This window comes from Haliotis rubra, unplaced genomic scaffold (genome assembly GCF_003918875.1).
Source record: "Haliotis rubra isolate DU_JTF1 unplaced genomic scaffold, ASM391887v1 Scf1651, whole genome shotgun sequence".
NCBI lineage: Eukaryota > Metazoa > Mollusca > Gastropoda > Lepetellida > Haliotidae > Haliotis > Haliotis rubra.
Window position 1 is genome coordinate 19,891 of NW_025765616.1, and position 24,435 is coordinate 44,325.

The 24,435-nt window shown below is 40.0% G+C and overlaps 1 protein-coding gene across 1 annotated transcript; it reads left to right on the forward strand.

Moving 5' to 3' along the window:
- Positions 1-15,304: 15,304 nt before the first annotated feature.
- LOC124272004 lies at positions 15,305-21,168 on the forward strand (the record flags this gene model as incomplete). The annotated part of the gene is made up of 3 exons (XM_046707174.1): positions 15,305-15,320; positions 20,393-20,518; positions 20,769-21,168. Coding segments are annotated over 3 exons (408 nt in total), but the record flags the coding sequence as incomplete, so codon positions are not given.
- Positions 21,169-24,435: the final 3,267 nt, after the last annotated feature.

The window sequence follows — 24,435 nt, forward strand, 5'->3', positions numbered from 1 at the left end:
CCATACTCATGTTTGGAGGCGGCGATATCTGATTTGATATCTGACACTGACTTCTCTAGTTGATCACATCTCGATCCGATTGATATCATCTCAGTTTTCAAGGCGGTGATCTGTGATGATAAATCTGATTTGACGTCACGTATTTCAGCTAATAAGCAATCTCTCACTTCTTTTAAAGTAAGAGGGCCGGGGTTGGTTTCAATGTCATTTGCACACATCAGAATATGTTTCACAACACCCACGGGCGGCACGTTACCACCAAGAAAGCACAACCCACGTGCAAATGAAGCATGGTACATAGCCAAAACTGGGTCACAGTTGACAGTAGTGACGTCACATGATGTACACAGGTAAATGTTTTCTTTCGGCACAAATCGTTCACCTGATACAGACTAAATAATGCATTTGGAAGATTCTTGTTGAGATTATAGCAGTGTTTTGTAAAAGCATATGTGCTAGACGATCACACGACCTTGACCTACCACTGTCTTCGTCATGGCAGAGCTTGTCACTTTTCATGATTCCATTTATGTCAGATGTTGTTCGTGTTTTTCATTGACTCTTAGTAACTTCAGCAAACGTAGATTCACTTACTCGGATGTAACCAGTACCATTATCCATGAATGCATCTTTGACCAGAATGTACATATACGCACTAGCAACATAATATAAGTATGCCATTCATACTTCCGGTGTTTATGCACATACTTCCGGTGTTTATGCACATGAGTTAGTCCAATTATTACAGATCGTTGTACGTCATTCTTATTTTAGTGAATATAGATTACATATATATCAGGCATTGTTAGTGTTTTTCAGTAACGATTTTAGCGAACGTCAATATATTTCTTTTTCTTTTCAATGGAGGAAGCAATGTTACAAGTGTCATGATCTTTAAATACACTTTTAAAAGGAAAATACACGCACGCGTTATGTATTATATAATCTATGTATTCATCAAATGCTTCCTATACTTGTAGAGATATGTTGTTACAGATTTCCCACATCGTGCAAGACATTTGTATGCTTGGTGAATTAAGTTTCGATAAGCTAGAGTTGTTTTGTCAGTATCACGCTCTGTGGCCACCTACGATGAATACCAATAATGTTGTTTAGTGGATATAGTTGACAGAATTATCATCATCAGCACTGTGTTCCGTGAATAAACATTCGTTTGCAACTTCTCTTTTGTCATGATCTAGGCAGTTTTTCTCAATTCTTTCTTCAATAATTAAATGCGGTGGGGTACCCTAGTGGTAAAAGCGTTGATTCAACACGTTCGATTCACCACGTAGGTACAAATGTGAAACACACTATGTCCATAGAGCTGGAATATTGCTAAAAGCTTCATAAAAATACTCACTTGTTTAATGCGTAAGGTTTCGTTTGATAGTCACCTGAAGACGTTTGTCTTGGTCCTCGCTAAATCTGTATTCAGCTAGTTTGTGCTTTTGAATTCCTAGAAAAACATACTTCCTTGGGCATGGCCACCAATTCCATGTATTCCCCCTTTGAACGTTACAATTAGTACTATTTTTGGAATATTCTTGCCTTTCTGATATCATCTGAAAACATGTCAGATGACTTGAATGTTGCTGCTATGACTACACTTATATTGGCATCAGAAACTGTATTTCTTCACTCTACAACCTTTAAATTTACCCTTGAAGATCTGGTTCTGAATCAGTGATCTTATTGATGGCCTACCCATACTTTTCATAAGCGGCAACTAACGGGATCGTATCCCAGTTGCGTAGATCAATGCTTGTGCTGTTGATGGCTGGATTGTCTGGTCCAGACTCGATTATTTACAGACCTCCTCCTTCTAGATGGAATATTGCTGAGTGCGGCATTAAACACAAAACCAACGTATGGCTTTCTTGTTCTCTGACGATAACTATGTTTTAAAATCTTCACCATAATCAACAGTTCGGTGAACAGTTTATAAAATTATTAAAAGCTTAAAACAATTTTTTAAGAGAAGGCAGTGACATCACTAGAGGTACAAATGCTGCGGTCATTTTAGTGATATATCTGTAGCTCCCAGTAAACCAACTGGTTTTAACTAAATATACTGAAGTGACACAATGTCCTTTAAGAGATGATTCAGTTCGTTTTGCGGTCGTCAGGGACCACTGATCACCATACACTTATTCACAATTTCTGTTCAATGGCAAACAAACCAGCAAAACCCTATTATTCGACTCCATATTAAATACACACCTTCCACTGAGTAAGAAATAAGTGCTATTGATCAACCGGATAAACTTTGCGCCGACGTATACATGTACGTGTTATTGTTTTGCCAACTGAACCAATTATTTATGCATGTGTCCCGATGTGGTTTGTTAGCGCTCCTAGTACCCTTTGTGATGTATGGTTTCTTGAAACATTCTCTATTCGGAACGTGGAGTTATATATAATTAATCAACTATTGGCTAATGTACTAGATGTCATTCATGCGTTGCACTTGTTTTGCCTTGGTTTAACACAACAATACATGTTCAAACATTTTTAGCCTTAAATAAATCATCCCCTGGGTTGTGTTGGATATCACGTCTAGAGTTCATATGTCCACAGGAACAACAATTTCACTTCGTCTGTACATTGTTATCTCTTTGCTGTCAAGTTGTATCTATTACCAAATGTGTTTGTTATATCTACACGGTTGTTGATCCATATATTGTCATCCTTCCTCACTGCTCAAACTTCTAAATGCCTCAAAGTGATGTTAGTCGTTATGTTCCTATTGCAACTTCAGTGAATAGGTTTATTTTTACACCACACTTAGCAATATTCCAGCTATATGGCGGCGGTCTGTTAATCGTGTCAATGTAGTGATCAACAGTACGAGCATCGATCTACGCAAGTGGGATGCATTGACATGTGTCAACGGAAGCCTGACCACCCGAGCCCATGAGTCGCCTCTTAAGACAAGCATGGGTTACTGAAGATCAATTCTAACCCGGATCTTCACGGTTTACAGCCGTAAGATACATAATTTAGCGGGGTTTGATAACGCTGTTTGGATCTCTCTCCGCTATGGTGGTATTCCTTTCATTCACAGCATGGGGCAATCTGTACATATCATAAAGATTCAACAATGGATACCAAAAGAAGGCACATGTCAATAGATGTGAAACAGAAACAAACCCCGAAATAATCCAATATACAATCACAAATTTCTTTGCTATGTCCATCCAGGGTTCAGATAATATGCTACAGAATTCTGGAATGTACTACAACCCCATAGGCCTTCTCATTGTGTTCTGACGCAGAGAACCCGTGAAGGTCCGGGATAGAATGAGCCATCAGTATCCCATGCCTGTCGTAAGAGGCGACTATCGGGATCGGGTGGTCAGGCTCGCTCGCTAGGTTGACACATGTCATCGGTTCCCAATTGCGCAGATCGACCCTTATGCTGTTGATCACTGGATTGTTTGGTCCAGACTCGATTATTTACAGACCGCCGCCATACAGCAGGAATATTGTTGAGTGCGTCGTAAAACTAAACTCACTCACTCACTATAGTTGTTTCTATTAGACATGTATGTAGTTTTTTATTAGATAATAACCTTACTATGCTACACTGATATTTTACACGTTTACATAGGCATGTCTAGTCATAACGCTATTATGATCATAAGGCCAAAATCTTCCTGGACACAGGTTCGCATTAACACACGGGTAGACTGGATTAGATTCGGTTGTCTGGCTTGCAGACATGGTGTGGCATCGGGCAATATAAAGTATAGGAAATTCCCCAAAATAATAATTACTGGATTCTATTCCAGACTCGTTTGGGGGCGGTGGGCAACCCAGTGGTTAAAGCGTTCGCTCGTCACGCCGAAGACCTGGGTCCGATTCCCCCATTTGGGAAGATTGTGTGTATCCCATTTCTAGTGTCCCCTGTCGTGATATTGCTGGCATATGACTCAGAACAGCGTAAAAACAAACTCACTCACTCATTCACTCCAGACCGGAGTAATATAAATGGATTAGTGTGTTGTTGATTAACAAACAGCAAGTGTAACAGGTAGTTGGATATTGATGACTTTGTTCTCTCGTCTTGGTCGATTTTATTTTGTCCCGTGGGAACGTTGGGTTAATAGGGAACTTGCAAGACACAACAGCAGTCAACTTCCCATTGTGTATGTACAAACATGCTATGGGCACCACGTTAGCGAGGCGTTATGTCATTCCTTTCTTGGAAGAACAAAAGGCTGTGTTGTTAAGATATGTGTTGTTCAGTAAATAGCAAAACATGGAAGGCTTCATTTGTTCATGAACCTTTGGGATCATGTCCTATGAGAAAACTGGGAGAGCTTTCTGAAAGACCTATTGTTGAGCTTTCCTCTTGTTATATTCCGTAATGTACACCATGTTGATATTCATACGGTGCTGTTGTACAGGACATATATTGGGTATATTCCCAAATGATCATTTTCGTGTCCCAGGGGTTTTACCCAAATTTGGCGAGAGTATCAGCACATGCTTATCTGGCTTCTGGTCTTGTCGCCTCTAATCAGCTGCAACACGTGCACTAAGTTAGCTAACGTGCCAATGATCCACAAAATAATTAATAAATGCGAGCAATATAATACATAAGTGTTTGGATATTGTTGGTACTACTTAATATAATATGTACTTTTGCATCGCATTGCAGTAAGACATAATTTGCTAAGAAATATTATTTACACACAACAAACAGAAGCAAATGCATAATATACTGCAAAGAAATAAAAGACGGAGCTCAAGTGACATCCTCTTAAACACGTGTAAGTCCATTGGCATGTGTGTATAATGATGGTGCAGGGTATATGTACAGTGTAGAGAAGTTACATACAAGTCAGCGAACACCGGGAAATTGCGTCACAAATTGTACCATAGTGGGGGAATCGCACTGACTTTATACAACAGGGTGAGCTGTCACAAGTTTACATATTGTTATACATATATACATATACAGAATATCTAAGTATGTATCATACATGCATGCATGAATACATGCATGCATGCATACACTACATGCATGCATACATACACACACATACATATATACATACACACATACATTACATACACACATATACATACATACACACATACATACATACATGCATACATACATGCATACATACATACACACACACATACCTACCTACATACATACATACACACATACATACACACATACATGCATACATACATACACATACATACATACATGCATACATACATACATGCATATATACATACACACATACACACACATACATGCACACACATACCTACATACATACATACACATACATACATACATACACACATACATACACACATGCACACATACATACATACACATACATACATACACACACACATACACTACATACATACAAACACACACAGACAGGCATACGTACGTACATACACATACATACATACACATACATACATACATACATACATACATACATACATACATACATACGTACATACATACATATACATACATACATACATACATACATACATACATACATACATACATACATACATGCATACATACATACATACATACAAACATACATACATACATACATGCATACATACATACATACATGCACATACATACATACATACATACATATACATACATACATACATACATACATACATACATACATACACGACACAAAGCTGACACAATGGACCCCACCATGCATAGTCCTGACAATCAACTTATACAATACTGAAAATATGCAGATGCATGGAAGACGAAAATACACAACACACAAAAGAACGGATCCCAGAAACCCCAGTGGTAGTGGAGAGGAATGACCACACAGACCCCACCTGACCAACACACATGGAAATGAGCCATGTGGAGGAACCGACCGACCGACCAACAGGTGGACAAATGAACGGACAGATCCACACAGACACACAGGAACAGAACGCAAAGGAAATGAGACACACACACACCAGCATGGCATGGACTGGACAGACAACTTGAATGAACCAGACTGAACCCTATGGACAGACCACAGAGGACCAACCCAACCCACACAGTGGAGAACTCAATGACACAGTGGCATGTGTATGTATGTATGTGGCATGAACACACAGACAAGCATGGCATGGTATGTGTGTGTGGACATGCATGTATGTGGCATGCATGCATGGATATGCATGCATGCATGTGAGCCCATGCATGGTACAAGGATACAATCATAGATATTCCATATAGATATGTATAACAACATGTAAACTTGTGACAGTTCACCCTGTTGTATAAAAGTCAGCGATTCCTCCCCACTATGGTACAATTTGTGACGCGAATTTCCCGGTGTTCGCTGACTTGTATGTAACTTCTCTACACTGTACATACACCCTGCACCATCATTATACACACATGCCAATGGACTTTACACGTATTTAAGAGGATGTCACTTGAGTCCGTCTTTTTATTTCTTTGCAGTATATTATGCATTTGTTTCTGTTTGTTGTGTGTAAATAATATTTTTAGCAAATTATGTCTTACTGCAAATGCGATGCAAAAGTACATATTATATTAAGCAGTACCAACAATATCCAAACACTTATGTATTATATTGCTCGCATTTATTAATTATTTTGTGGATCATTGGCACTTTAGCTAAACTTAGTGCACGTGTTGCAGCTGATTAGAGGCGACAAGATTTAGCCAGATAAGCATGTGCTGATACTTCCGCCAAATTTGGGTAAAACCCTGGGACACGAAAATGATCATTTGGGAATATACCAATATATGTCCTGTACAACAGCACCGTATGAATATCAACATGGTGTACACATGGAATATAACAAGAGGAAAGCTCAACAATAGGTCTTCAGAAAGTCTCCCAGTTTTCTCATATAGGACATGATCCCAAAGGTTCATGAACAAATGAAGCTCCTCCATGTTTTGCTATTTACCGAATCAAACACATATCTTAACAACACAGCCTTTGTTCTTCCAAGAAAGGAAATGACATAAATTCGCTAACGTGGTGCCCATGAGTACGTTTGTACATACACAATGGGGTAGAAGGTTGCTGTGTTCTGCAAGTTTGTTCCCTATTAACCCAACGTTCCCACGGGACAAAAATAAAATCGAACATGACGAGAGAACAAAGTCACTGGCCACATCCAACTACCGGTTACACTTGCTGTTTGGTGGAATCAACAACACACTAATTCATTTATATTACTCCGGTCTGGAGTGAATGAGTGGAGTGAGTTTGTTTTTACGCTGCTTTGAGTCATATGCCAGCAATATCACGACAGGGGACACTAGAAATGGATACAATAACAATCTTCCCAAATGGGGAATCGGACCCGGTCTTCGGCGTGACGAGCGAAATCTTCTTTAAATCCACTGGCTATTCCACTGCCCTCAAACGAGTCTGGGAACAGAATCCAGCAATTATTATTTTGGGGAATTTCCTATAATTTATATTGCCCGCTGCCACACCATGCCTGCAAGCCACACAAACCGAATCTAATCCAGTCTACCCGTGTGTTAATGCGAACCTGTGTCCAGGAAGATTTTGGCCTTATGATCATAATAGCGTTATGATCTAGACATGCCTATGTACACGTGTAAAACATCAGTGTAGTATAGTAAGGTTATTATATAATAAAAAATTACATACATGGCCTGAAGAGAAACAACTATAGTGAGGAGTGAGTTTAGTTTTTACGACGCACTCCAACAATATTCCCGCTGTATGGCGGCGGTCTGTAAATAATCGAGTCTGGACCAACAATCCAGTGATCAACAGCATAAGGGTCGATCTGCGCAATTGGGGAACCGATGACATGTGTCAACCAAGCTGAGCGAGCCTCACCACCCGATCCCGATAGTCGCCTCTTACGACAGGCATGGGATACTGATGGCTCATTCTAACCCTGACCTTGACGGGTTCTCTGCGTCAGAACACAAATGAGAAGGCCTATGGGTTGTAGTACATTCCAGAATTCTGCAGCATATTATCTGAACCCCTGATGGACATAGCAAAGAAATTTGTGATTGTATATTGATTATTTCGGGTTTGTTTCTGTTTCACATCTATTGACATGTGCCTTCTTTGGTATCCATTGTTGAATCTTTTATGATATGTACAGATTGCCCCATGCTGTGAATGAAAGGAATACCACCATAGCGGAGAGAGATCCAAACAGCTGTTATCAAACCCCGCTAAATTATGTATCTTACGGCTGTAAAACCGTGAAGATCCGGGTTAGAATTGATCTTCAGTAAACCCATGCTTGTCTTAAGAGGCGACTCCATGGGCTCTGTGGTCAGGGCTTCCGTTGACACATGTCAGTGCATCCCACTTGGTGTAGATCGATGCTCGTACTGTTGATCCCTACATTGACACGATTAACAGACCGCCGCCATATAGCTGGAATATTGCTAAGTGTGGTGTAAAATAAACCTATTCACTGAAGTTGCAATAGGAACATAACGACCAACATCACTTTATTGAGGCATTTAGAAGTTTGAGCAGTGAGGAAGGATGACAACATATGGATCAACAACCGTGTAGATATAACAAACACATATGGTAATAGATACAACTTGACAGCGAAGAGATAACAATGTACAGAAGAAGTGAAATTGTTGTTGCTGTGGACATATGAACTCTAGACGTGATATCCAAACACAACACAGGGGATGATTTATTTAAGGCTAAAATGTTTGAACATTTGTTGTGTTAAACCAAGGCAAACACAATTGCAACGCATGAATTACATCTACACATTAGCCAATAGTTGATTAATTATATATAACTCCACGTTCCGAATAGAGAATGCTCTCAAGAAACCATAAATCACAAAGGATACTAGGAGCGCTAACAAACCACTATCGGGACACATGCATAAATAATTGGTTCAGCTTGGCAAACAATAACACGTACATGTATACGTCGGCGCAAAGTTTATCCGGTTGATCAATAGCACTTATTTCTTACTCAGTGGAAGGTGTGTATTTAATATGGAGTCGAATAACAGGGTTTTGGTTGGTTTGTCTGCCATTGAACAGAAATTGTGAATAAGTGTATGGTGATCAGTGGTCCCTGACGACCGCAAAACGAACTGAATCATCTCTTAAAGGACATTGTGTCACTTCAGTATATTTAGTTAAAACCAGTTGGTTTAATGGGAGCTACAGATATATCACTAAAATGACTGCAGCATTTGTACCTCTAGTGATGTCACTGCCTCTCTTAAAAAAATTGTTTTAAGCATTTAATAATTTTATAAACTGTTCACTCGAACTGTTGATTATGGTGAAGATTTTAAAACTTAGTTATCGTCAGAGAACAAGAAAGCCATACGTTGGTTTTGTGTTTAATGCCGCACTCAGCAATATTCCATCTAGAAGGCGGAGGTCTGTAAATAATCGAGTCTGACCAGACAATCCAGCGATCAACAGCACAAGCATTGATCTACGCAACTGGGATACGATCCCGTTAGTTGCCGCTTATGAAAAGTATGGGTAGCCAATCAATAAGATCATCACTTATTCAGAACCAGATCTTCATAAAGGTACATTTAAAGGTTGAAGAAATACAGTTTCTTGATGCCAATATAAGTGTAGTCACAGCAGCAGCATTCAAGTCATCTGACATGTTTTCAGATGATATCAGAAAGGCAAGAATATTCCAAAAATAGAACTAATTGCAACGTTCAAAGGGGGGAATACATCGAATTGGTGGCCATACCCAAGGAAGTATGTTTTTCTAGGAATTCAAAAGCACAAACTAGCTGGAATACAGATTTAGCGAGGACCAAGACAAACGTCTCAGGGACTCATCAAACGAAACCTTAAGCATTAAAGAAGTGAGTATTTTTATGCAGCTTTTTAGCAACATTCCAGCCTCTATGGACATAGTAAGTGTTTCACATTTGTACCTACGTGGTGAATCGAACGTGTTGAATCAACGCTTTTACCACTAGGGTAACCCCCAACGCATTTAATATATTGAAGAAAGAATTGAGAAAATGTATTTCATTCCTCTTTATGTATTTTACAAATCATTAGATTTTGTTGTAGCCCAATCATGTATCAGTGACGAGGTCCAGGACATGGTGAACGTTTACTCACCCGCCAGAGAAGACAGCCTGTCAGTGCCAGCATCAGCCTTCTGTGGAGGCATTACAGAAAGAAAAACTGGAATTAGAGATTGAATGTTTGAAATTGAAAAGAGAGTATCTTAAGAGAAGAATTAATAAACTAGAAGAATAGATTGTACAGGCAATTCAATGACAGTATAGGGTATATACATTGTAATTATTAGGGACCTTTCAAAATTTAATGTGGTGGTGTGTGTGTGTGTGTGTGTGTGTGTGTGTGTGCGTGCGTGTGTGTGTGTGTGCGTGTGCTGCCTCTGTGTGTGTTGATTTTAAGTTTTAAGGAGTGGTCACCCATTTTGTTCTTGGGAGGTAGGGGGTGTCAACTGCTCACATGTACCTAGGGGTCAGAAATTTTGTAAATAGTGAATATTACACTAATTTATGTTAAAAGACGTGAGTGGGTAAATGGACCTTGTGCATGACATGGTGGGGGTGGCAAGTACTTTGTAAATTTTAGAGTCATTCACATTGTACATGCTTCTCCATGACAATCATCATTTCTTTCCCCCAGAGACATAAATTATGAACGGTCCCTTAGAGGTCTTGCATTTAGGAATATGAAATTAATAATCAATGCATTTCTATGACTTTCATGATAGACTTTGGAAATACGTACATTAAAAAGAAGCTGGATCGCAAATTGTTCCCTGTATCTGGCTCCTGATGCTGTAGGAGCAATGGCTGGCAGACGTTGCATCTGTGCCCTGAGCTGTCCAGGGTTGACCTCCGCTCCCACTTCTGAGCTGGCATTGGGACATTCCTGTTCTTGTTGATATTGTGCAGCACCGCATTGGTAAGGTAATTATTACCTAGGGACATATTTAAAAAACATAGTCAAGACACAACAAATGGTCAAGAAATTTCAGTCAATTTAATTAAAAAGTAGGATGTAGAGGACTTATTGTATTTGACCAAGAAATATTTAGTTTTGATAATTTATTGTAATTGATTATCAAATAATAGCATAATGTAATGTTAGTGAGAAAATCTCCCATGGAACTGATTTTAGTTGAATACCTAACCACTGGGATATTCAGCAATTAATGTGGCCTTCATCTAAAAAATGTTATTTTGTCATAACCAATGTTTCTAGCATCATAATCTTCCATGAATGCATTTCACATCTAATAATTCTTTGGTAAAATCCCTACCCTACTAATCTGACACTAAGAGTATTTGATCCTGGCAATCTTTATGCTTTAATTTAGTAGCTATACAGAAAATGCCACGATTCAGATATATTTGAATATATACCATTTTCATTTCACAAAAACATTTCACGTAAAATGTTCCTCTCTAAGGGTTCATAAACCTAGGATCACAGTATAAGTATACTCATATTTGATTGTCTAAACATCTTAAATATGATTCTTTTAAATATGATTATTGAGATAACTAATTTTATTACAGTTGAACTTTAGATTACAATAATTATCTGTCAATATTGAGTGAGGTGCTATTGACAGTACGATCACATATATCTGACTTGTCCACCTTGTTTATGTTAGGACGGACTGAAAAAGTGTAGACATTTTTACATTCTTGTTTGAGATTTGTTAATGTATTCATTAAATAAAAGTTATTGTTTATCTTATTAATTGTGTTGGTTTCTTTATCTACCTGATGCATATTAGGTCCTTAGGGTATTATTGGGGACATATATGTGCTAAAATTATGATTTAACTTCAACTTCAATGGAGTCCACAGAAAACATTCTGACAATGCTATACCTTGCAAGCCTCTTGTGGGGAAAGTCTGATTTCTCCATGTAGTACATGAAACCGTCCGCATCAGTTGTCCAATACCTCTTCCACACAGTTTCTGGCGTTTTTGTATGTGATCTGGAAAATTTGCAATAAATACAACTGGAATCACTAGATGATCATATAATATTTATGGGTGGTATTAAATCAAAATGGAGATATCATGATACACTTTACTTGCCCACACGTATTGTTTCATTGATAAGTCACCCAAGATGCATTTACAACAAAAAGAAGTAGATTATTATGATTGTAAATGACATGTTGCCTGGAATAATGCATTTAGCAAAGATATGTAAGTCTTCCATTTCGTTTTTTATGTTGAAGATTGTATTTCACATAACCAAGGGAAATCACTCTATTGGTTAGTACTCGAAGCTGACCTCCGAAGAAATAGCAATTATACCTGTTGTAGTTTGTCTGTGATCCAGGAAGCTGGGACGCAAAATGGTGTTATGGTAACTGGTTCACCTCAAACATCCGACATAACCCGCTTGTTGTCAAGATGCGGGAGTCATGTGTTGAGCCAGGCCAACATGCTACGATGTCGATGATCCGGTCAAAGTCGCTGTCAATCACTATCTGTGTATTAATACTGTGGTAGTGATGCCTGTTAATGAATTCATTCTCATTAACTGATGGGGTCGAATTTGAACGTGTGAGTGCCATCAATGACACCTACTACACCGGGGAAGTTTTGCAGTTCGATAAAATCGACGCTTGTGTCGTTCTTTATATCTTGGGCTTGGTGTGGAAAGGTGACAAATCTACGGACCATACGCTGACTTGTGAGTGCGATTGAAGCAGTTTGTTCGATGACTCTTGAGATGGTGGGTTGGCTCAGTCCATGGTCATCGCCATTGCACACATCTGAAATTCCACAGTGGCAAGATAACGCAAAGTGACGACACTTTGGTAACGCAGGACACTGCACAACCCGATGCGTTACGGGACTTAGATCGTGTTCTAGTAAATCACAGATGTAAACAATACTGTTTCTGTACCTTTGTAACAGCTCATTATCATCTAATGTATGCAGAACTTCTCTTCTTTCATTAAATACTCTTGGAATACGTGTGACAGCCATTTTGTTTCTACATGACTCTAAAGTCAAAAGAGTTGATTTAAGCCTACCTGCCTACTGACTTAAGTTTTTAATGACTTAAGTCGTTTGATAAACACGGCCCCAGATCTTCACTGGTTCTAGGGACAAGCATGGGTTGCTGAAGATCTACCTAGCCCTGATTTTCACAGGAGATAAGCGTGGGTTGCTGAAGATCAATTCTAACCCGATCTTCCACGGGAGTCAAGCATGGGTTGCTGAAGATCAATTCTAGCCTGGATTTTCACAGGGAGATAAGCATCGGTTGCTGAAGATCAATTCTAACTCGGATCTTCACGGAGTCGGCGCATGGGTTGCTGAAGATCAATTCCTAACCCGGATCTTCACGGTAATAGTCATGGGATGCTGGACACACGATCAGAATGTCACTGTAGACCTCAGGGCAGACATCTCTCCACAGGGTGCTGAGGCGGCTAGGATGACATGCAGGCAAGCTAAGTCGTAAAGAAATGGCGAAGATATCTATCTGGTGAGAAAATCTCTGTAACCAGTTTCATATGTTTCCGACAGATAAGTGACGTGAAAGGACTCTGGGCTGATCAAAGTTGATTTAAGATGAATCATGATCGCCAAGATTATTAGATTGACTGAATCAGGGGCCCCGTTTCACCAAGCTCTCGCAGCGCTACGACCATCGTAGGTCATCAAGCTTACAGTAGAGGAGGCACGAATGCTACGAGAAAAGTTACACGATCTTAGGCTTCACGAGAGCTTTGTGAAACGGGGCCCAGTAATAACCATATAGAAACAGCAGCTGGATATCCAATAGGGAGGAATATTGTTTGACACCTCAATTCGCCATTTATGTAAATCGTCACAGCAGCCTGTTATAAATCGATTCTGGACTGGGTGAGGTGGAGGTGAAATTGGGCTTAACGTCGCGCTTGAGAATATTTCGCTTCATATGACGACGTGCATGCGTGTATGTGTATGTACGGCCGCCTGTACTAGCCAAGACTTAAGCTGGTTCTATAGTGCTAGACTCACTGAGATACCATGTCCCAGTGAAGCATGAATACCCCACTCAGACACATTATACTGACTCCGAGGCGACCAGTCCTTGTTGTATTCCATTAATGCCGAGCGCCAGGCAGGGACCAACAAGTATACACATTACTGTATCACGCCAGTTCGTAAAATAGCTAATATACGCATGGCTATACATATACATATACATAAGTTATGTATACATGATACAAAAGTACAGTATCATGGTGGTATAAAATACTTTACTGTACCAAATAAACTCCATACCAGTATAATGTACCCTCGTAACACACACATCATTTATTTGTCTAAAATACTTTAAGTATGCATATATTTAAAGACAAACACCTACAGTGTAACATACACTAAATATTATATAACACTCATTCCTTAAAACATGTAATCTATAACACTAAACTTAATAGCCCTGCAGTACATATACTACTAAAACATCTCACTGAACTTACTCCATAATGTGCTGGTAAGCAGCTGTGGTCGCCAAGGAGAAAGATGTGGACTGCCACCAGTGAAAGGTAGTAGAAAGCTGGACAAGAAGGTCGGTGGGATAGCTGGAAATTCCAGGAAACAATAGGCACCTTTACAACAGGCCAGTGCAGAGATTGAACAATTCGTCACCACTCGCCCCTTCCGTAACCTCCAAGAAGATTCGTCCACCTATCGATGCTTGTTATGTATGTGAAAACAACAAACCAATCACAACGCGCGTAATGGTTTTGGTGATTTCCAGCAAAAATATTCCAGACTAGTTAAATCGTTTATGGTGCATTATGTTATTGTTAAAGATATTATGAAATAATAATGTATAAGAGAATTGTGTTATCTATTGTGAATTGTTTGATAATCATGCTGATGACGGTGAGACATTCAAATACACGAACGTGCGTTTGGTGACATAATGGCTCTCACTGGTCCAACTGAGTGTATTTCTGACGACCTTGCAGGCTTGTTGTGGTGATTGTACGTGCGCTTTCCAACAGTTTTAGGAATGTAATTATACATCCCTATAAGTTTTAAAACAATAACCTTATATCTGTTTGTAACTAATCAACTTTAATCTTTAACATTGACATATATTTAATATCTCTGGGAATATTTTTAGTCTCACCCCTTTACGGTCATTGATATATTTTCAGCGAATTCATGTAAAATTCCACTTGGGGTATGACAGCAAGGTTACACTTATGTCCGGTTTGAGAAATATACTCATGCTAATATTTATTAAGACACCCCTTCATAATTTTTAATTGAGAGGGGTGTGGGTGGGGTGTGAGGTGTGTGTGTGGGTTAGGTGGGGAGGTGACAACCATTATTGGCATGAGTATATTCTTTAAAGTGATATTTTATTTTCTGCTTTGGGATTAAAATGCCAACGATTTTTTTATAAATTTTATTTGCATATTCAATGAAACACATCCCATTTGTGACTATTAAACCCTCTTCAGAAATATATTTGGAAATATAAGGTGAACATCTGGTAATAACATCTGGTTACTGTCAGAATATGTCTTTAACAAATATGTTTTTCTCCCTTCTTTAGTTGTATCAAGGAGGCTTAATACTTTTAAAATAAATAAGCAAAAACAGAAACAGCAATACAATGATTGAGTACTTCGGCAGATATTAAGTACTCTTGGAATCAAACAGGGAATAGAGTTATCGTTCCTGTTTGAAGTAGTTCTGATGTTCCTGCGCCAATATGAAATCCTTCCAGAGGCTAACGAGTCGCTATTCAGCTTGTCCCGGAATAACAAGAGTTGGTCACGAATGGGCCACGTCGCTATTCGGAAGTTTGTCCCGGAACAACAAGAGTTGGTCAAGAATGAGATTGAACCTGGGACCTTGAACAACAGACCCCAAGCTGACTGCCCCAACAAGCTACCAGTGAGTTAGTGAAACAGTGTAAGTATTAGCAGCTCAACACAGGCCAGTTTGGTAATAATAGAGTTTTATACCTAAGTTTAAAACAATGAAGTTTAACACATTAAAATGGCAATAACCTTTTATTGACACACTCTTACATTACTTACTGCATTGTCTAGTCAAAGTCACTTGTTCTTCCTGGACCCGGGATATGTTCAGATATTTTAACTGTAAAGCTTTGAAATGAAGGCGACTTCACTGGTAAAATCTCTGTTATCTTCTTCCCCTGGTCTGGATAATTTCAGTGGAAAATTGTTCCCATTCAAATCCTTTGATGACCTTAGACTAGAAGGATGACTCTGGGCTGTGTTCGGGGCTGAGGGGACGCTCTGGCTGTTGGATTACCATCGAAATGTCCTCTTTCTGTATTTACTATTTACTCACTTATTTACAGGTACAGCACATACATGTAGTCAACGTGTGCCGTTGATAGGTACTACATTGTGCTGATATACAAGTATACAAAACAATCAATGATATTTCTATAGAAAAAGTCTGTAAAATGTCATCATAGAGCATCATAACTTCAATAGTGTGTGTGTGTGTGTACATATGCATGCACGTATGTACATATGTATGTATGTATATATGTATGTATGTATGTATGTATGTATGTATGTACATGTATGTATGTATTGTATGTATGTATGTATGTACGTGTGTGTGTGTGTGTGTGTGTGTGTGTGTGTGTGTGTGTGTACGTGTGTGTGTGTGTGTGTGTGTGTGCTGGCATTGTAAATATATGAAATAACGATAACATAGACAAAATTATTCATCTGAAATTTCCTGCTGAATTTCCATCAATATGTCCTCTTGATCAGGTAAAGGTAGCATTGCATCTGGAAATAGGGCATTTAGTGCAGCCAACCTGTCCGCAAATGTATGTGTCTGCCTGAATTGTTGTCTGAGGATTCCGTTCTTAAAACCATAGATGTAAAATCAGGATCCCTCTACAGCGCCTGTCAAAATGGAATATTACAATAGCCGTATTATTATAACCATATTTTGTGATTTAGGGCTGAAGTGTCTTGGCCCTACAGATCGTGCGGTACATGCTGCCGTGGAACTTCTCACTTACTCAGATCCTGACTGCATCATTTGAGAAACGTGTCCATTACGGTCCGTTGGTTTTACAACTGGAAATGAAAAAATATATATAATCCCCATACAAAATGTTTGTCCCCTTACACTTTATATTATTAACCTTCACAGCGAACATTTTATCCCATATAAGAGAACTATCTGTCAAAATCTTAATAATGTTTCAACACGGTAGACCATAAGTTACTGTTTTAGTAGCTACTTTAAGATGCTCTGACTCAGGTTAAAATGATATTCAACAACCTGTGTTTTGTAGTAAGAAGGCAATTATTGGTCAGGTGGTAGGGATCGTTGACTTGGTTGATCTATGTCATCGTATCCTAGTTGTTTAGATCGATGGTAATGATGCCAGCCACTGGATTGTCTGGTAGTGAAATATTCGAGGTCTGGTCCAGACAGGTTTGGACACGATGATATGTGTCAACCAAGTCAGCAGGCCTGACTACAGATCCCGTTAGTCGCCTCCTGCAAGGAAGCATGTAAGACCAGTTCTAACCCGGATGTATTAATGTTGTACAGGAATCATATCCCCGTGGCCTGGAGTGACGAAATAAATACGTTTAGAAAGTTTACAAACATTATTATTGCCTATTGAGGCGACGACTATCGATCACTTAGCAAACACTCAATGGATATCTGAGAATATCCGTGGAGTTGATAAAGTTCAGATAAAGAGACTTTTACTGTTGTCGTCAACACATCTTCGGTCTAAACTAAAACAGTTACTAATGCAAACACCCACATCGAAATCTGTTTGATGTTTTACAACGTCAGTCACGCAAGAAATGTTTTCCACACCACACCACTTACTGTACACTTTTCTGGTTACTGGTTGTTTCGAGCAAAACAAAATAGTGCTGGCTTAGGTTTTCTAGTGCACAGTCTTCGTCAGGACGCTCGCGTATACACGCGCCACTGCAGAAACTGCGTTGAATATGACAAGGATGTCCAGAAGTTCCTTATATATCCACCAGCACTATGGTGGACGTGTTCGGTGGATTCAACAAGCGTCGATTCAGGAGTGTAGTAATTATCACTATACTCAGGCGTCACGCTGATAATCAGCTCTTCTTCACAGGCTGTTGTGGGAGAAAGAACTCTGAAAACTTGAATACTGTTTCCAAGAAAACCTGTGTTAGTTTTCAAGTGAACACAGAAGAATCTGTCTGTCAGTACGCCAAACCCTTCAACCCACCTCTACAGTGACTCAGCTCCAGGATATGTTCTGTACGAGTCAAAGAATTAATTGTTCATTTGTTGTATTTTCTCCGCTTCGTGGGTAATGGTTCAAGCAAAATTAGCGGGAACAGAATTAGAGATTCAGGAAACACTAAACTAAACCCATTGCCATCACTGCAGCCTCGCACTTCGCGAGATATTGTGGCAGCTGTTTTGCGAAACACTTATATGCTAATTATAGAGGAGTTCTTAGATCTTATGTTGAACACAGCATCGATGGCGTAAACTCCTGTGTATACATACTGCTATGTAGGAAATTGAAACAAACACATTTACCTAATCAAAGGTGGTGGCCTCGTATTACTCTGTGAGTGGGGAGGGATCAAATAACCCTCCGTCACCTAACAGGTCTCGTTAATCCGCTGAAAATAGATCATGACTTCGCTGTCTTTGGCGGAGCCTGCACGATCTGGTGTCCACTACCCTGATGTTGTGGGAATATTAAATCAGGGTAAAAATACCAGTCACCCTCACTTTTTACAATGAATTTGATGCTGTAACAATAGTCAGAAAACATGATTTTTTGAAGTCTTCCAATTTTGTTGAAAGTATATGATATTGCGTTTGTCTAAACCCGGTCTTGTTCCATAATAGCTGAAATAGTGCCGATACGATGGTGTATTTCACTCACGAACTCGCTTTTACTGTTGTTGGTAGTGTACATTTTCAGTCGGCCTTCAATTAGTTTTTGATGGATGTACAGGACATTCCCAAACATGACGCTGCAGCTACTACAATAATGCCTTTTCAGAATGCCGTGTTTTAACTTGATCATAAGTTCGCGTTTGCTCAGGTCAACATTTCTACTAATCAAACTAGTCATTTAAACAGCGCGTGTTTCCAGTCCGTGAAAGTCTGGTCCGCCTCCGTGGTGTAGTGGTTAGAGCGTCCGCCCGGAGAGCGGAAGGTCGCGGAGTTCGATCCCCGACAGCGTCATGCCAAAAGACGTTAAAATATGGTACTTGTTGGTCCCTGCCTGGCGCTCGGCATTAATGGGTACAACAAGGACTGGTCGGCTCGGAGTCAGTAGAATGTGTCTGAGTGGGGTATTTATGCTTCACTACGGCATGGTATCTCAGTGGGCTAGCACTATAAAACCAGCTTCAGTCTGGGCTAGAGTACAAGCAGCCTCACACACACACACACGCATGCACGTCGTCATATGAGCGAAATATTCACAAGCACGACGTTAAACCCAATTTCACCTCACCTCACCGTGAAAGTCTGCCCAGGGACGCTAAGATGAACCCTGACTCAAGTGTTTCAGTTGTATTGTCATTTCGAAGTAGTGAGTTTTCAATCTAGTCGCTGAGTGTCTGAATGTTCGTGAGGCTGTCTGGGGTTGAATTTCACTGAACTGGACCCGCACTGGAAACTGGAACTGGTGCGTGTTTTTGGAACACACAGATCCTTGGAACCTGAATGTAAAGATCACGATGGAATATTCTTACATACCTGTGGGTGAGAAACCCATGTGAGACATATATGTGCAGCATGATATTTACTGAAATATCATGAGGTTTTAAATGATTGATTGTTTGTTCGCCTAACGAACAGCCAGCAAGCAGCAATATTCCAGCTGATATAATAAATAATTTAATTGAATCTCGAGTAGACACAATCCAGTAATCAACATCATGATCTTCGATCTACGCAATTTGGATACGGTGACGTGTCAACCAAGTCAGCTAGTCTGATCGTGTGGCACCGATCCCGTTAGTCGCCTCATACGACAAGCATGGGTTGCTGAAGATCAATTCTAACTCAAATAATCTGAATAGGTGGTGAAATCTGAACCAATATATCATCTCAATGATGAATGGATTTATTGAATAATGACCGCAAATAAACCAAAATAAAACCTACAAAATGAAAACATGACAGAAATTATAAGTTTGATTAACCTTAATCTGCTAGCAGATTGTATTTTTCAGATTTGTGAGTCCGTAAGTATTTAAGTAAGTCCAGTTTTTCAACCATAGTTGACTTTAGGATTTTCAAGATTGGTTAGCTTATTGCCTCAAAATGACGGATTAGAACTCTAAACCATCTCTTTCTCTTTCAGCGGTAGGATTTATTGGATCTTCATGTCAGAACAACTCGGAGTGCACCGTGCCAGACTCTGTCTGTGTCAACTCGGAGTGCATGTGTGACCCAGGGCTGTCCTTCTCACCACTGTCAGCGACCTGCAATGCCAGTAGGTACAATTTTATCTTTCTAATAATGATGCTCTCAAGTAACTATGAAAAAGTGCCAGGTGTAAGTTTTCAGCATATAAGATGGATGTATTACTATGAATTATTACTTTTTGTCACAAAGTTGACGTGTTGATTAAAGCTTTTGTTATATGACTGCCTTTTGTCAGTCTTCATTGCTGACAATTATATGCAGCATTTTAACATCTTCATGATGCCTCCTTATTTATGAGGTGAAATATCTCATTACAGCTTGCACCTCGTACGGTCCTCATTACACTGCAGTACACGGCTACCACATCGGTCACAACAACATGGCTACTTTCAGGGAGGTCACTAGACAGCAGTGCAGAGAACACTGCTCAAGCACGACCAACTTTGTCTGTCGGTCAGCTGATTGGGCAAACGGGAGGTGTGACCTCACTTCGGCAACTCTGAAGACTGTCCATGCAAATAACTACTTTAAAGGACAGGATAAGGAACTCAAAACGCATTTTGTTAGAGAATGTGAAATATAACCTTGTTGCCAATCTTCCGTGTTCTCTTTGAATTACTAGTATACCAAACCTGGCTCACCTGAACGAATAGCACATGCTTTTTCCCCCCTTGATGATTTTAGGTTTTTGGTTTTTGTTTGTTTGTATTTTTGTTTGTTTGTTTTGTTTTGTTTTGTTTTGTTTTTGTTTGGTTTGTGTGTGTGTGTTTGTGTGTGTGTTTGTTTGTGTGTGTTGTTTTTTTTGGGTGTGTTTTGTGTGTGTGTTTGTGTGTGTGTGTGTTTTGGGTGTGTGTGTTTGTTTTTTTGTTTGTTTGTTGTTGTTTTTTTTTTGGTGTGTGTGTGTGTGTGAGTGTGTGTGTGTGTGTGTGTGTGTGTGTGTGTGTGTGTGTGTGTGTGTGTGTGTGTGTGTGTGTGTGTGTTAGGGATGGAATCCTTAAATCATCACACCGTTCGTCACTGTTTGCTCGAATTGCTCGTGTCTCCGTTTTATGCCATACAACTAGAATATTGCAGACTGCGGTCCTAAATAACAAAATATCGAACCTGAGTTTGGAAACTCATTTTCTGCTAGACTAGGTAACTGAACTTTAGGGTTTATGATTTCCAATATTAACGAAAGGTCTACATTAAAAAAGGTAAAGCCTCTAGTAAAAACAAAATGATAAATAAGGATTATGTCTGATTGGAATCTTTGATGAGTTGATGGTAAGCTGGAGGTAGGTAGCCTTGATCACGTTTGTTTCTTGGAGTCTTTTGATTCGGATCTGTTCGTTTTTTCATGCCATAGGCTTCTCCGCTTTTTTGAAAGTACACCCAATCCATACAACTGTAAAAACATTTCCTCGTAGTTTTCTTGCAACAATAATCTTTCCTGCACTTGCATGATGACGGTCGTTGAATCTCCATCGAAATGCCATTCCTAATTGTAATAAAGCCTTGCAACCATACTCTGTACATCACTTGCATCATAATAGTGGTTGAATACCGTAAAGTACAGGATAAGAAATTCGTCACGCACTTTGCTAGAGAATATGACATATAACCTTGTTGTCATTCTTTCAAACGTGTTCTCTTTGAAGAGTACCATACTTGGCTCACCTGAATGAGTTGCACTGACTTCACAAGGTCACTCCATTGAAAAAGGTCGCTCCTAATTGTAATAAAGCCTTGCAACCATACACTGTACATCACTTGCATGTTAACGGTGGTTGAATCTTCATCGAATTGTCACTCCTAATTGTAATAAAGTTTTTCACCCATATAACTTATCTTTACTTTGTTGTTAATATTCGAGTGCCATAATGTATATATTAAAGTTTGGTAAATGTGTACTTGGCAAACGAACCCGTGACAATCCAAGTTAGACCAATGCTTGTCGTAAGAGGCGACTAACAGGATCGGGTGGTCAGACTCACTGACTTGGTTCACACATGTCATCGTATCCCAGTTGCGTAGATTGATGCTCACGATGTTGATCAGTTGGCTGGGTTGTCTGTTGTATTAGCTACACGATTCGATTGGGGTTCGTTTGGGCGAAAAGTATGGTGATAATTCCTTTGTGATTCTTATTAGGTTAAATCAACTATAACACCACACCACACCACACCACACCACACCACACCACACCACACCACACCACACCACACCACACCACACCACACCACACTACACCACACAACACTGCTCTAGACATCACCTGACACACTGCTCTAGACATCACCTGAAACACTGCTCTAGACATCACCTGACACACTGCTCCAGTCATCACCTGACACACTGCTCCGGTCATCACATATCACACTTCTCTAGACATCACCTAGCATAGAGCTCTGGACATCACCTAGCATACAGCTCTAGACATCACTTGACACACTGCTCTATACAACACCCGACACAATGCGTTAGACATCATCTGACACACAGCTCTAGACATCACCTAGCATAGAGCTCTGGACATCCACCTGACACACAGCTCCAGACTTTACCTGACACACAGCTCCAGACACACTGCTCTAGATATCGCCTGGCACACAGCTCCAGACATCACCTGACACACGGCTCTAGATATCGCCTGGCACACAGCTCTAGACATCACCTGAAATCCAGTTCTAGACATCACCTGAAACACTGCTCTAGACATCACCTGACACACTGCTCTAGACATCACCTGACACACAGCTCTAGACATCACCTGACACACTACTCTAGACATCACCTGACACACGGCTCTAGACATCACCTGACACACTGCTCTAGACATCAACTGACGCACTACTCTAGACATCACCTGACACACTGCTCTAGACATCACCTGACACACTACTCTAGACATCACCTGACACACAGCTCTAGACATCACCTGACACACTACTCTAGACATCACCTGACACACGGCTCTAGACATCACCTGACACACTGCTCTAGACATCACCTGACGCACTACTCTAGACATCACCTGACACACGGCTCTAGACATCACCTGACACACTACTCTGGACATCACCTGACACACGGCTGTAGACATCACCTGACACACTACTCTGGACATCACCTGACACACTACTCTAGACATCACCTGACACACTACTCTAGACATCACCTGACACACTGCTCTAGACATCACCTGACACACAGCTCTAGACATCACCTGAAACACTACTCTAGACATCACCTGACACACTGCTCAAGTCATCTCCTGACACACTGCTCTGGACATCACCTGACACACAGCTCAATACATCACCTGACGCTCAGCTCAAGACATCACCTGACACACAGCTCTAGACATCACCTGCCAAACACCTCTAGACATCACATGACAAACCGGGCTACACGTTAATATTAACCCAAATACACGACATCTCCTGACAAACCGGGCTACAGCCGCAGGCCAATTTCACTTACGTCTTCAGCCGTATCCGCTTAAGTTCTTTGCTCTCGATGCCCTCTAAGCAGCTTTACTGAACGCTGTTTGCTCCTTTAAGCAGATTTAACAGGTGATGTTTATTTTACCATCCTGGGGGGAACAATAGTTTCAGGCATGTTTTGCATAGTCAGGACTTGCCTGGCCTTGGTTGCCTGTATTGACGAATGTTTGAACTATAACACAGTAGCCCCTGGATGCACATCAGAGCTCATGTCAGTTATGGTATTATTGATATAATGAGACCATAGTTACACCCCACACATGTTAAAACATTGTCACTAACTGTAAGGCCAGGTGCGAACTCATCACCAATGCTGTTTAGTTTGTTATTAGAATACAGGGAAACTTTCTTTGGATCACATTGAAGTAAAGGGACAACTATTATCTTAAATCCATTGAATAATTTAACTTACGTATAAGTTGTATTACTTGTGTTAGTGCATGAGGATGGCAATATATTGTATGCCCAAAATCCTGTAAAGATGCAAAAGAATGTA